Raw genomic sequence first — 13,139 nt, 5'->3', positions numbered from 1 at the left:
TAACAATAGTTCTGTCCCACTCCAGTCAGCAACTTTGTCCAAGCGAAGTAAGTCTTGTGTCATCTACCTCCAATCCTTCGATCTCAAATTTGTGGGTAAGAGGTGCTGATCGGGAGGATTTGCAAATGATCACGTCTATAGACTTGATCACCCATCATGACCATAACCATCATCAATACTAATCAAAATCCCAATGAGGAGTATCAAATTAACGTTCGACATGTATCTCTTGACAGTCAAGATGAAACGAGCTCCGCTCGTAATGTAATTTCGTTTTAGCCATCCTACCGAATCAGACCGGTCAATACCGACGATATAGATGGCGCAGATGGATATGGATGGAATCGTATCCATCATGATTCCATACCTCTACTGAACGATTCAAATTCTCTTTTGAAAGCCCCTCGATTCGGAAATCGTGAAGTCACTTTAAGCATGTTATACAAGAGCTTTGGGGAGACCTCTCGTCGGGACTTGTTCACCGAAGGCTTCGTCAAGGAAGTGTCAGATACTGTAGACAAATATCTCGAGTCTGAACTGTCTCTTCTGAAAATTCAGAGGGATATACAAAAGCGAAAGAATGATTTATGGAAAAACCAAAATTCCATTGGAAAAGGGAAAGTGTCGACGGCCAATCCACGTATTCTGCAAAAATTGAAAAAGATCCGAGAACAAAGACAAGAACAGCTTGCGACAGATGCAAATCTGTTAGAGGAGGAGGAAAAGTCATTTAATCGAGCTAGATATGGTTTGGAAATGTATTATCAATCTTATTTTTCAATTTGTCAAGATTATTTCGAACAATTGCACACACTTCAATCCAAGTCGATTACAAGCTGGTTGGAGAATAGTGCCGGTGACCCTGGTCAACAAGGATCAGAGGAAGAGGCAGATCGTAAGATGAAATAGAGATGGATTGAATATAAGATGATTGAAAGTAATTGGAGAGATCATAAATGTCGTTTATCCCTTGTTGAATCAGAGATGAGAATGGTAGAAAATTCAATTTTCAAGACGGATCAGAGGATTAACAAGTTTCACAGAAAACTACCGATCTTGAGAACGGGTTGCAAAGAGTTGAGAACGAAGAGGTAAATACTGGGGATGCCTTTCAAGATGATTTCGATGAGCGATACGGTATTGATGAGGATGTACCGGTATTTGGTCATGAATGGTCGAGCCTTTGGGATCGACATCGACATCGAGATGTTCAGAAAGGCATAGACACCCCCGTTTCTGAGACTGGTACGAATGACACCGAGGTGTATCCTGTCAACATCTCCTCGATTGATGAGGACAATGTAGAATCCGGATTTGAGGAAGATCCCAAAGTGACTGAACAAATATTGAGAAACAGACGTTATACAACTAGCGGGGTGAGTACTGCACTGTGTCTCTCGGGATTATTGCATAGTCCATATCCATATCTAGGTGCTAATCGCTGATTGCTGATTGCTCATCCACCTCCATGAAGGGAAATACATTCTATACTGGATACATTACGGAATGGGGAGAATCGGAAACCTATAAGACGATTTTCCCTTGATATACATAACTTATCTCTATCGTCTATCTTCTGTCTCTTTTTTGCCTTTCTTCTGGGAAACTTAGCTGGCCTATCGATATTTCCATTTATCATCTGATTCAGAATATCCCATAATTGTAATAGATGAGAAATAATTACCATCATTACATGCTTGATACTGTACGAAAGTAGTCAAAGTCAGCTGGAAGTTGTAAGCAGTTTACTTGCATCTGAAATAAGTTTTCAATGCCAGCTGACTGGTCGTTCGAAGCATACTTGTTTGGACAAGAAGACAGAATCAGAGTGTTAAAGTGTCTTAGGTGAAGTGCAAGACAAAGGACTTCTTAGATTCTTAAGTCCACAGTCGCAAATCTGCGCATGCAGTACTTGTATTTGCATTTTTAGATTTTGCGTATCTGACTGAGGTCTCGACATCAAATTTTATCGGGACACGTCCAGCGTTCCTCCACGTCCAATCTCATAGAGACGTTGATATCGATGAAGCCAGGCTTTATTCCGGCCTCTTCGCGGCGATTTAACAGATGTCCAGTGAGGATTAGTCGAATAGCGGATAAGCATTTACCACGTAAAGTAGAGTGCAGAAGAAGAACACTGATTGAGAAGGCTCCGTATCAAGACGTGCATGTATGGCGTGTACACTTATAACGTTATGGGACAACCGTTAGCTCTGGAGTATCCATTCCCCCCATGAATTGTGATTTGTGAATTGGACATGCGGGATTCAGGGAACAAGGGGTAAGGGGGTATTACAGTACTAGATAATAACAAATTAGGGTCCGTGCGTTTACGTCGCTACAGGTACAGTCTGTGTTATATTCCATTCCTCGAAATACCACTACCACTCCACTTGTTGACCAGTGGGCATACTCATCATCACTTGCTTAGTGATATCACCAACATACCTCTACTTCTACACAAAAGACTGTAGCATACACAAAGCCATAACAGACTCACTGCCGTCTTAAACCAATCTACAGTGATCGGCCATGACCTCCCAACCAGTCTGTCAATTCTCGGACCGACTTACCTCAGCGCTCAACGCTGCTCAGAATCAACCTCATACCCACTCTCACGAAGGTGATGATTCTTCCAGACCCGTCTCATTCGTTTCTTCAGCCAATGATGCTTCGCCCCTCCACTCGCACGATCATGGCAATGGACATTCACATACGCACGATGGATGGACGCCCGACGAGCATGGTCATACCCATGAGCACTTGGAACATGCTGGTGAGTCGATGGATCTACCTACACCAACTTGAGAGCTATAGTTGAGCAAGGCTAGCGTGACCGTATGAGTATGAGTAGAATAATGATGAAATGCAGGGGCGCAATCCCCTTAGAGAGGGAAAGGTGATGATTTGTATTTGCGATGAGAAGGAGAAATGCCAAGAAAAGGTCTTGCTTCAGCAAACGATACGAAAATTTCACGCTGATCACCTTCTCCTCACTGTACTAGGTAAATTCTCAGAAAGGGACATGCCAGATTATTCAGGAAGGGATTGGGAAGAACGGGGTTTCACAATTGGTATAGGAGGGTGAGTCATTTATCTGTTCTTGGCGAGCTATAACATAGCATACTCTCGTATATGGGCTCTTCGCCCCGTGATACCATGATTTAAATGTCGTGAAGCATATATTGAAGAGCTAATTGTCCCACTTGTGATTTTGCAGTCCCGTAGGATCAGGAAAAACTGCTTTGCTCTTGGCGCTCTGTAGAGCTTTGAGGGATGAATATAATATCGGTAAGTGTAAGCCCTATCAATCATAAAAATCTAATCATAACTAACAAATTCGTTTCGTCCCTCTCTCATCAACTTTGACTCCATTCCATTCCAATCCACTGTTACTACGACTCATTCGCTGTATTCATCATCCAATGTCATTTTCATCGCACTCAATACCACACAGCCGCCGTGACCAATGACATCTTCACGCGGGAAGACCAAGAGTTCCTGATCCGAAACGAGGCTTTGCCGACCGAGAGGATCCGGGCGATCGAAACGGGAGGATGTCCCCATGCTGCTATTAGGGAAGATATTAGTGCCAATATGGGTGCATTGGAGGAACTGCAAGTGGAGTTTGGATGTCAGATGTTGTTCGTTGAGAGTGGAGGGGACAATCTGGCTGGTGAGTTGGCTCATAAAATGATATGAGAAGGTGGAGAAGAAAGTACGATTTTTTCAAAGGATGATACATATTTCCGTGCAAAACGAGTCTATGGTCTATAAAACCAAGCTGACAATCGGTTTTATTGATCTAGCCAACTATTCTAGAGAGCTTGCAGATTATATCATCTACGTTATTGATGTCAGTGGAGGTGATAAGATCCCAAGGAAAGGTGGACCTGGTATTTCACAGTCTGATCTGTTGATCGTCAACAAGGTAAGTGGTTGCTCGGAAAAAAAACGCACCCATCCTTGGCACAATCTTCCAATATACTCTGATCCACATCCATACTGTTCCAACCCAATCTTGATCATAAATCAATGCTGATCATCTTGTTCTCTCCCGCAGATCGACCTCGCTCCTCATGTAGGAGCCTCGCTGGACGTGATGAAGCGTGACGCTGCGAAGATGCGTGAGAATGGTCCTACTCTGTTCACATCAGTGAGGCACAACGACGGAGTGAGGGATGTTATCGATGCGATTCTGAGCGCTTGGAAAGCTAGTGGTGCGGCAGGTAAGGATGGGAAGGGAAAGGGAAAGGGGAAAGATAAGGCTTAGATAGGGTTGAACCGAATCACGAGGGACATTAGATCATAGGATCGATAATCCCAAGACTGAAAAGATGTTATATAGATAGATCAACGGGATTGATCGACTTGAATGTTATGAAGAGGTCTCGCATCTGATGACAAGCAGGAAGAATATGATCTTTGTATATACCAACACATACCTAGAGAATGGATATACCTCATGTCTTGAATCTATACCACCTAGATAACGATCTATAGATCACGTGAATGGGAATCTCGACTTGTGTGCTTTGCATCTCATCTCCTTCCGTTGTGGATCGGAGTTGCCTGATGTGGTAATTCATAGGATAGAGCTGTGATGGTACCTTTTTCGGTATGGATTATGGGGTCTCCATGGGGAATTTGGTTTTCTCTCCTGATCATTTGGTTTTTCTGAGTAACCGGTGTGTCCAGCTAAAGTGTCAGTAGATTAGGTTAACAGTAGTGCGAATTCACACGACAGAAGTCAAGTGACTTCTTGTGATTGTGATAATTGATCCAACCTTGGTAGCATACTATGCCTCGAGGTATGGTATCGTACGAAGTCACCCGACCACTATATATACTGATCATCCCCATGAATCCTATTCCTATTTTGCATTTATACAACCTCCTAATTCACTCAATATAAGCCTTCCAGCGTCCCTCTAAGTCCTTCTGCTTCATATACATATACAGACTTCATCATGGCTGATCTCGGTGTTTCTCCCACTGAGTAAGTAATCCTTACTACCCCCCTTAATCATGGGGATGGGAGAGGCGGTGATGCGGGGAGAGCGGGTGAGGTGAGAGGTGATGATGTTCTTTCTTTCTTTCTTTCTTTCTTTCTTTCTTCTTCTGCTTTTCCTCACATCCATACTCATACTCAAGTACATGCTTCCTATCATTCCGAGACGGTGACACTCATGTTGTTTACCCTTGGATCACCTTTTCAATGAGTATATGGACAACGCTGATTCACGGCATCTTCTCTTCTTTCTCTTGCACAGTACCGATAAATCTAGTAAGTGACAGACTATCGTACTCTATATCGGTTTCCTATCCACTTCCAACTCATCATAATATACCACCCATTCCACCTCCTTCGTCCCTCTTAATCAACCATCTATTTTGCCATCAAATACGTAGTACAACCCCTCCATCAGACTATACTAACTCTCTACTTACTCATCCTTCCAGTCGAAATCAACGACGCTCTCTTCTGCGAGCACGGTCTCGAAGTCTGTCAACAATGCGAATTCGACGCTAGAGAGGGCGAGTGTCCATTTCTCCTTCTAGGGTATATGACATGAGCTGACGTGAGATCGGTATACCAACAGATAACGATGCTATGATGGGGTAAGCATCTGTCACCTTAACTTTCGCCTTCTACCCCAAGCTGATATGAGTATCTCCCGACTCAGCTTCGATCCCAAACCCAGAGGTCCCCTCGAACTTCCCGCACATTTCAAGAACCAAAAAGATGGTACTTTCATGTGTAAGACTCATGGTAACGCCAACTGTAAGAGTTGCTGTGAGTGTATATTTCGCCTCAACTTAGTGTGTGGTCCAACGGTGGTAGTGATTGTGATTGACTTGCTGATTCTGTGCATTATCGGCATTATTAGTCGGCTGGAAGAAACAAATCTCCAAACTTCACAAGGATGGTAAGAAAGAAGCCAGCAAGAAGAAAGAGAAAACCACCAACCTCTATTGATCAATCCATTTTGATCGAATAGATTGACTGACCTTCTTTTCGGATAGGATTAGAGGTTTCTTTCTTTCTTTCTTTCTTTCTTTTACTATTCCAGGGGAGAATGGAGGGGAAAGTGAAAGTGTTTTTGAATTGTATCTTATTCCGTTGTAGGCGTTTAATTTTGTATGTATCTCAGCGGTGGTATGTTATTTGAAGAATAAGAAGGTGAATTCCATGAAGAAGCTGCAATGATGGTTCAAACCAAGGAAGCGGACCCCAAGACATTGGAACAACTTGAGTCTTAGTGACACTGCATGAAATGAGAATATACAACTGAGAAAATACCCAAATGGGAAGAAAACGGGATGTTTATCGATGTCAAATTGACAAACGTCCAAATCAAAAGATTATAGAACAACAATCAAAGCATGATACAAGAGAGGGAATGATCTCTAAATGTTTGAGTTTAAATCTCCTACGCCTTGACTTGTAAACCAAGTTTGACAGACATGGTATTCATGTAATCCTCTATCACATCAGAATAAAACAAAACAAGATATATCAGCTAACTTCGTTGACGAGGTCGTTGATTGTTATCAGGAGAGAGACGATTACTACTCACCAGCTTGTCTCCTCATCGTCCAATATTCCTGCAACAAATCGTTTATTTCATTCTCATGAGTTTGAATGAAATTTGACATTTCATTTTCCAATTCTTTCTGTTCCGCCAACAACAAATCACGCTGTTTTTGCCATACTCCTCTTTCTTTCGATCGAACGGTGTATCTACGTCGGTACGTTGGAGCGTCAGCGTTGGTCTAGTCCAATCCATCCAACAAATAGCAAAATGTAGAAATATAAAATCATAACTTGATATTGCTTGTGTTTGATGAGATGTCACTCACTCAGCTTTCAACTCTGCCAATCTCTTATTATGTCTTTCTCTAGTTTCATTCGTCAATTCCTGTTGTCTATCTAATTTATTCTGGGCATTTTCAATCTGTTTATTCAACTGATCACTTCTCGATTGTAAATTCTTCAATTCCAATTCCTTTGATTCTTTCTTACTCTCACCAATCGTCCTATTCCTCTTCGCCTCTTCGATCTTGACTTTTTGCGCCTCGATCGTTTTCTGTAAATCGATCAAGTTTTTCAAGTCTAGTTCTAAGGAATTGATAACTTCCAATCGATTCGAGAGTTCACGAGCTTTCAATTGGAAAGAAGATAATCTGGCTTTTTCAGATGAGAGCGAAATGGACATTTCACTGATTTGTTTTTTGATCCGATCTGGAGATTGGACTAAACGTGATTTGGCGGAGAGTATTTGTTGTTGGATTTGAGTATTCAAATGAGCATTGTGTGCCTATGAATGTAGATAGAGGATCATGATCATCAGTTTTTGCTACTGGAATGATCCCTAATACTGAATATGCGTTTCATTTCGAACCTTCATTGACAGGAGGATGGTTTATGTCACATCCACCAGACTCACCGCCTGATCCATCAATGCCTGTCTTTCCTTCTTCAAGTCCTCTGTTTCCGAACTCAATTTCATCTGCTGGGATCTCAATTCCATAAGTTCCGCTCGAAGTCCGTCATTCCTTTTCTGAGCTTGTTCAGACTGTGGTCTCTCAGCGGCATTTCGAGCGCTATGTCATGGGTCGACGCATCATCAGTCAATGACATTCTCACCACTTCGAGAAATCGTCTTATATAATCATATAAGATTAACTCACGTTATTTCACTAATATCATTCTCAACCTGATCGATCTTCTGCCTCAACGATACCGTTCTATCCGTTCCATGGACCTGATCAGCTCTTATCTGAAGACAACAATACTTCTGGAAGCTGGCAAAAACAAGATCGCTACTCACTTCTCAGCTTGTTCCTGCAATTTCGCCTGTAATTGAGCTTGGAAGTGCGCTCTCTCGTCTCTGAATTTAGCGAAATTCATTATTCCACTTAAAACAGTTTTGAACCTTGCTGGTTCGGGTCGAGTGAGATCGGCAAGAGAGAAGTTGGTTATTCCACATAGATTGGCTAGGTCTCGGCTGAATAGGAAGGTGGAATTTAGCATTCCACAGACCTTTCTTCTTGGATGGTAGACACTTACACATGTCGGAAGAACATTGTGAATTGAAGCGCATCATTGTACATGTCCTAGCATATGTTACCATTAACATCCTCAGCTCGACTTTCGGTTGTACTATAGGTCATATGGCCAGAGAGGAGCCAGAAAGATAGGAATAATCATGAAGTCATGTGTTTGTCCAATTTCTCACCTTGTACTCCATCATCCCCAGTAAAGCCTGCTTGGGAGCTTCGATCGATTCCATCGGCGCACCCATCAAAGCCTCTATCAGACCTGCATATATCCCCTGCGTGGTCCCCGCAGTCGGCTTGGTGAGATCCTCCATCTGCGCTGGGATGCCGAGGGCGGATAGACATTCCATCAGTTCTGGTAGGCCCAACAGTGGGAATCCGGGGAGTATCTGGGAATTAGGTGGTTTACGATTCGATTGTGACATGGTGACTCCGGCCTCTTTGAACTTTGGCTTGAGTAGTTTGAGAGAAAACCTTACGTAGATCCAAGCAGAGACTATCGGGAGCTGATGAAGGATGAAGGTCGTCGTTGTGATGTTTGTTGACGCCATCTTGACTTTTGTTTTCATCATGCTCATTGATTTTCGACATTCGACGCGTTGAATGGTGATCAGATTACGTAATACATCGAAACAGGCGTGAAGTAAACAAACAGTAAAATACCAACAACAATCATCATCAACAAATCGCTCTTGCATGATCTTTTTGCTCTTCATACACTTCGACATCAACACTGACCTTCAGACAGGTACAAGATCGATCTCCGGAGCGGAGCGAGATCACTAATCAAGATGGTCTCCATAATAACATCAGCCAAGAAGAATCGCCCTCGTGCACTCACTCCTTCCTTTTTGACCGAAACTCTGCCTACCCTCTTACCACCCATCTTCGAGCAGGTGCAACATACCACTGCGAACCACCGGAAGAATATTGTATCCCTGTATAACATCCAATCGCAATGCTCTACAATCACTGAAGATACTTCCAAGGGAATCAAGCTGATCAAGGGGATCAAGCTGGTAGGGGAAAGGACATTCAATAATGCATTTATAGAAATGGTCAATAGGGTATTACCGATCAAGAAGGGGACAGCAGTAGCTGATAGAGTGGTAAAATTCGTTGCGAGCTATGTAGCATACTCTACTGAACAAGGTATGTTCCCTCTCTCACACTGAATAGCTCAACTATCCTTCCTTGATTCATGGCCAATCAAGCTGAGGGATGTGTCTTTCGGTCTATAGACGCTGCGAGCAAAGCTGAGAATCAGGGAGAAGAAGACGAAGAAGAAGGGGTCGAAACTTTTTCAACCAGATTCATCGTCAAGCTACTCAAGCATCTTTTAAGAGGGATGGAAGCGAAAGATAAGAATGTCAGATTCAGAGTAACTTTATTGGCTGTATCGATGATCAATGGTTTGGGTGAGATGGAGTGAGTATGATGTTTTCCATTCAAAAGGGTAATATCTCCACGTCAACCTTGTTTACTGATAATGGATACTATCTTCAGCGAAGATCTATATGTTTTATTGAGAGAATCGTTGCTCAACAGAGCAAGGGATAAAGAAGCTGCTGTGAGGGTTCAAGCTGCATTGGGTCTAGCGAAATTACAAAGCGGTGAAGATGAAGACGATTTGGAAGAAGGTCAAGAATCTTTAGGAGAGGTCTTACTCGATCTCCTCAGATACGATCCTGCAGCGTAAGTTGGATCTCTCATCCTAGCATGGAATCCGCAAAGCTAATGCTCGTATTTCTCCTTTATAGGGAGGTTCGTCGAGCAGCTCTGTACAATTTACCTAGAAACCCCACAACTCTCCCGCACATCTTAGCTAGAACAAGGGACGTTGATCCGGTCCTCAGGCGAACGGTCTATGCTGGTTCTTTATCTGCCACTTCCCTTCCTGATCCGAGGGTATTGTCGATCGCCCAAAGAGAGGAGATAGTGAGGAATGGTCTGGGAGATAGAGAAGGGACTGTCAGGAAGGCTGCTGCGGGCATGTTGGGCGGTTGGGTAGATTTGGTCGAAGGCGATATGATCGAGGTCAGTTGATCTGAACTGACCACATTGGATGATTCTCAGCTGATGATTTACCTTTTGCATACAGTTCCTATCACGATTCGACGTGGTTTCTAGTCAAGTAGCAGAAGACGCTCTGATCTCGGTATTTGTCACTAGACCTGAAATACTCGATATAGTAGAATTCAATGGTAAGCTATTTGATGTGTGGCCTGTGTGGACCAATAGCTTATGGATCTGTTGCAGATGAATTTTGGACCTCTTTGACTCCTGAAAAAGCTTTCTTGGCCAGGGTATTCGTTGATCACTGCATCTCAAACAAGGTATGTCAGCTTTCCAGGACGCCTTTCTTCCTTGGCTTAGCTGATCTGATCTTTTGCTCGTGTTCCATTGGTAAATCAGGACGACGTTCGACTTGAAGAAGCTCTTCCTGTGGTGACGGCACTTGCATTCTGCATACAAGACGAGTACAACAAGCTGGTCGCATCCACGAATGACGGAGATGAAGATTTCACCGATCGAGCGTTCATCGTTGGTGAATTACTGAAACTTGCGGTTAATCTCGATTATGCAGATGAGATTGGTAGAAGGAAGATGTTCCAGCTTGCTCGTAAGTCCCTCCGTCCCCTACACAAGTCGATCCGATTTCATGTTGATATCAAGACTGACTGATGTCATGTTATATACGTGTCCAGGTGAAATGATCTCTCAAGTCAACCTGCCCGAACCGCTCATCCCGAAATGTTTAGATGTCTTATCTAAGATCGCTAATGGTGAAAGGGACTTGATCAGAGTAGTAGTAGATGTTGTCACAGAACTTCGAGCAGGTGGAGAAGATCTCAACGAAGAGGGTGAAGAGGAAGGACCATCGGATAGTCAAATGTCATCAACAAGTGACCAATCGAATATCCGTCGAAAATCGACTTTCTCAGCTTCACAGAGACTCAACTCTGAAGATCCAGAAGAAAGGACGAAAGCTGGCTTGATAGACCTAAGATGTCTGTTGATTTGTATCAGCCTGTTAGAAAGGGTGAATACGAATTTACAGGATAATTCGGTCTTCCACGGTCTGTTACCGGATTTGATCATCCCTGCTGTGAGGAATAAGGAGGAACCTGCTTTGAGAGATCAGGGGTTGATATGTCTGGGACTGTGCTGCACGATCGATGCTGTAAGTTCCTCAGTCCTCTGTCTAACATCAGGGTAGAGCCATCGGCTGAAACGTTGGTTTTGTGCACGATAGAAAATGGCAGCCAACTCCTTTGGACTATTCATTCAACAGCTTACGGCAGCGGACGATGAGTTGAAAGTCAAAGTTTGTCAGGTAGTATTTGACTTACTCATGTTACATGATATAAATGATCTTGTTTCCAACACTATGGCGGTGAGTGAACCTCTTCTGATTCGGTAGGATCGTAGCTGATGGTGGATTGATCACAGGCGGATAAAGTTGTGGAGCTCGTCCGACATGTCTTAAGCCAAGATTCACCGGAAGTGCAAGCTGTCGCTTGTGAAGGTGTAGCTAAGCTGATGCTAGCAGGAATGATATCGGATGAGACGGTAAGCTGACCAGCTCTGTACTTCGACACACGAAAGCTTAATTGCTCTTCCATCCGTCTTAGGTGCTCCAATCACTTGTCTTGCTCTATTTCTCGCCCGAGACAGCAGATAATCAACCTCTTCGACAATGCTTGACCTACTTCTTGCCGATCTACTGCTATTCTTCTTCAGAGAACCAGAGAAGAATGCTTTCTGTAAGTGCTATAAACCCACGCGCAATATCGAGCTCCTGCACTTTACTGATACTCACGCTTTGCTCGGCAGATCTTCTCGGATACTTTTGGCCTCCTGGCTCAACTTTCCGAGGAAGCCGAAGATGAGGAGATGCCCCCTATAAGTCAGATGGGATTGATGATGGTCGATTGGCTAGACCCGCAAAAGACAGTGTAAGTGTCCGCCGGTCAATATGCGTCTGGATGATAAGCTGACTGGTGCGTACAGTGAACGAGGAGGTCTCAGGATAGATACTGCTATTCATTTGAGCTTGGCCGAGCAGATACTCGAATCTCTATTGACGGAAACATCAAGTGAGCTCTTCGACCTTGAATGTCATCGAATGTCCATCTAACTTGTTCTGCTATCGTAGAGGAGATGCGAAAAGCCTTGCTTTCATTCTTATCCAAACTGAACCTTCCTGAATCCGACGATGATACGGTAGAATCATGGCGTTTGAAATCGCAATTAGCACTTATCCATGCCATCAGAGCGAAAAGACCTTTCGGCGATGCTCTTTCTAAGAATGCTTTGGTGAGATATGAAGGTGTTTTGCTAAAACGATATCCCGAACTTGAAGAGTATAGTGAAGATGGATTTAGGAATGAGGCGAGTGAGAATGAGAAGGTTGAGGAATTATGGGGATTCATCGATGATGTGTGAGTATATATACCTCTCTTTACCTACTATTGAAACGGCTTGATTTGGTGCTGATTTTGCATGTGTATGTGTCCAAACGCAGGGAGGAAAAAGATGTCGATACTCTATCTGAAGTAGGTTCCCAACGCGGTAGACGCGCATCGTCAATTGCTTCTACTCGAAGAGGTAGGGATTCAGTCACTCCCTCGTTAATAAGTGATTTGGATGAGGATGAAGATGAAACGCCGAGGAAACCAAAAGCAAAGCCAAAATTGAAGAATCAGACGATGGAAGTGGTAGAAGAAGAGAGTGAGGAGGATATAGAGGTTGAGGGTATATTGGACGAAGAGGAGGTCGAGGACGATGAGTTGGCTTTGTAGTTTGCGGTCTAGGGGGGAATGTGTTTTTGATATTGTGATAGATGATTATTTGTATGATGTGTATTTTGGTTTCAAGGCAGCCCATAATGATGGCTAGTATGGAGATTCACTGGACTAACAAAACTTACAGCCTAGGACGGACTTTCAGCGGTCATTCCAAGTTTTACTTGCACATACAGTGATATACACGTTTGGCAGTCTTGGACATCGTTTGCCACCGCACGTCACTCAGATATGACAATCCTATGAGAACTGTAAATCTATTATCAG

The 13,139-nt window shown here is 43.4% G+C and overlaps 5 protein-coding genes across 5 annotated transcripts; 4 read left to right on the top strand and 1 right to left on the bottom strand.

Moving 5' to 3' along the window:
• Nucleotides 1–156: 156 nt before the first annotated feature.
• Nucleotides 157–1,445, top strand: L199_001445 (uncharacterized protein; the record flags this gene model as incomplete). Its single annotated transcript, XM_064887199.1, has 3 exons — nt 157–222; nt 280–895; nt 1,036–1,445. The coding sequence occupies 3 exons, from the start codon at nt 157–159 to the stop codon at nt 1,443–1,445; spliced, it is 1,092 nt and encodes a 363-aa protein (XP_064743271.1).
• Nucleotides 1,446–2,532: 1,087 nt separating this feature from the next.
• On the top strand, nt 2,533–4,273 carry L199_001444 (urease accessory protein UreG; the record flags this gene model as incomplete). Its single annotated transcript, XM_064887198.1, has 6 exons — nt 2,533–2,776; nt 3,006–3,084; nt 3,221–3,291; nt 3,458–3,676; nt 3,810–3,931; nt 4,064–4,273. The coding sequence occupies 6 exons, from the start codon at nt 2,533–2,535 to the stop codon at nt 4,271–4,273; spliced, it is 945 nt and encodes a 314-aa protein (XP_064743270.1).
• A 697-nt stretch (nt 4,274–4,970) lies between these two features.
• On the top strand, nt 4,971–5,980 carry L199_001443 (uncharacterized protein; the record flags this gene model as incomplete). The annotated part of the gene is made up of 6 exons (XM_064887197.1): nt 4,971–4,999; nt 5,274–5,287; nt 5,464–5,538; nt 5,604–5,622; nt 5,688–5,797; nt 5,892–5,980. The coding sequence occupies 6 exons, from the start codon at nt 4,971–4,973 to the stop codon at nt 5,978–5,980; spliced, it is 336 nt and encodes a 111-aa protein (XP_064743269.1).
• Nucleotides 5,981–6,434: 454 nt separating this feature from the next.
• Nucleotides 6,435–8,489, bottom strand: L199_001442 (uncharacterized protein; the record flags this gene model as incomplete). Its single annotated transcript, XM_064887196.1, has 8 exons — nt 6,435–6,487; nt 6,582–6,745; nt 6,865–7,322; nt 7,452–7,608; nt 7,696–7,752; nt 7,836–8,012; nt 8,075–8,121; nt 8,244–8,489. The coding sequence occupies 8 exons, from the start codon at nt 8,487–8,489 to the stop codon at nt 6,435–6,437; spliced, it is 1,359 nt and encodes a 452-aa protein (XP_064743268.1).
• Nucleotides 8,490–8,855: 366 nt separating this feature from the next.
• Nucleotides 8,856–12,869, top strand: L199_001441 (uncharacterized protein; the record flags this gene model as incomplete). Its single annotated transcript, XM_064887195.1, has 15 exons — nt 8,856–9,216; nt 9,306–9,492; nt 9,571–9,759; nt 9,825–10,101; nt 10,166–10,268; nt 10,324–10,400; nt 10,480–10,687; nt 10,773–11,248; nt 11,321–11,461; nt 11,518–11,637; nt 11,700–11,831; nt 11,902–12,023; nt 12,079–12,164; nt 12,224–12,509; nt 12,593–12,869. 15 exons carry the CDS (start codon nt 8,856–8,858, stop codon nt 12,867–12,869), a joined length of 3,042 nt encoding a protein of 1,013 aa, XP_064743267.1.
• Between the last annotated feature and the right edge of the window lie 270 nt (nt 12,870–13,139).

This window comes from Kwoniella botswanensis, chromosome 1 (assembly GCF_036426115.1).
Source record: "Kwoniella botswanensis chromosome 1, complete sequence".
Classification (NCBI taxonomy): domain Eukaryota; kingdom Fungi; phylum Basidiomycota; class Tremellomycetes; order Tremellales; family Cryptococcaceae; genus Kwoniella; species Kwoniella botswanensis.
This window is presented reverse-complemented; position numbering and strand designations above follow the sequence as displayed.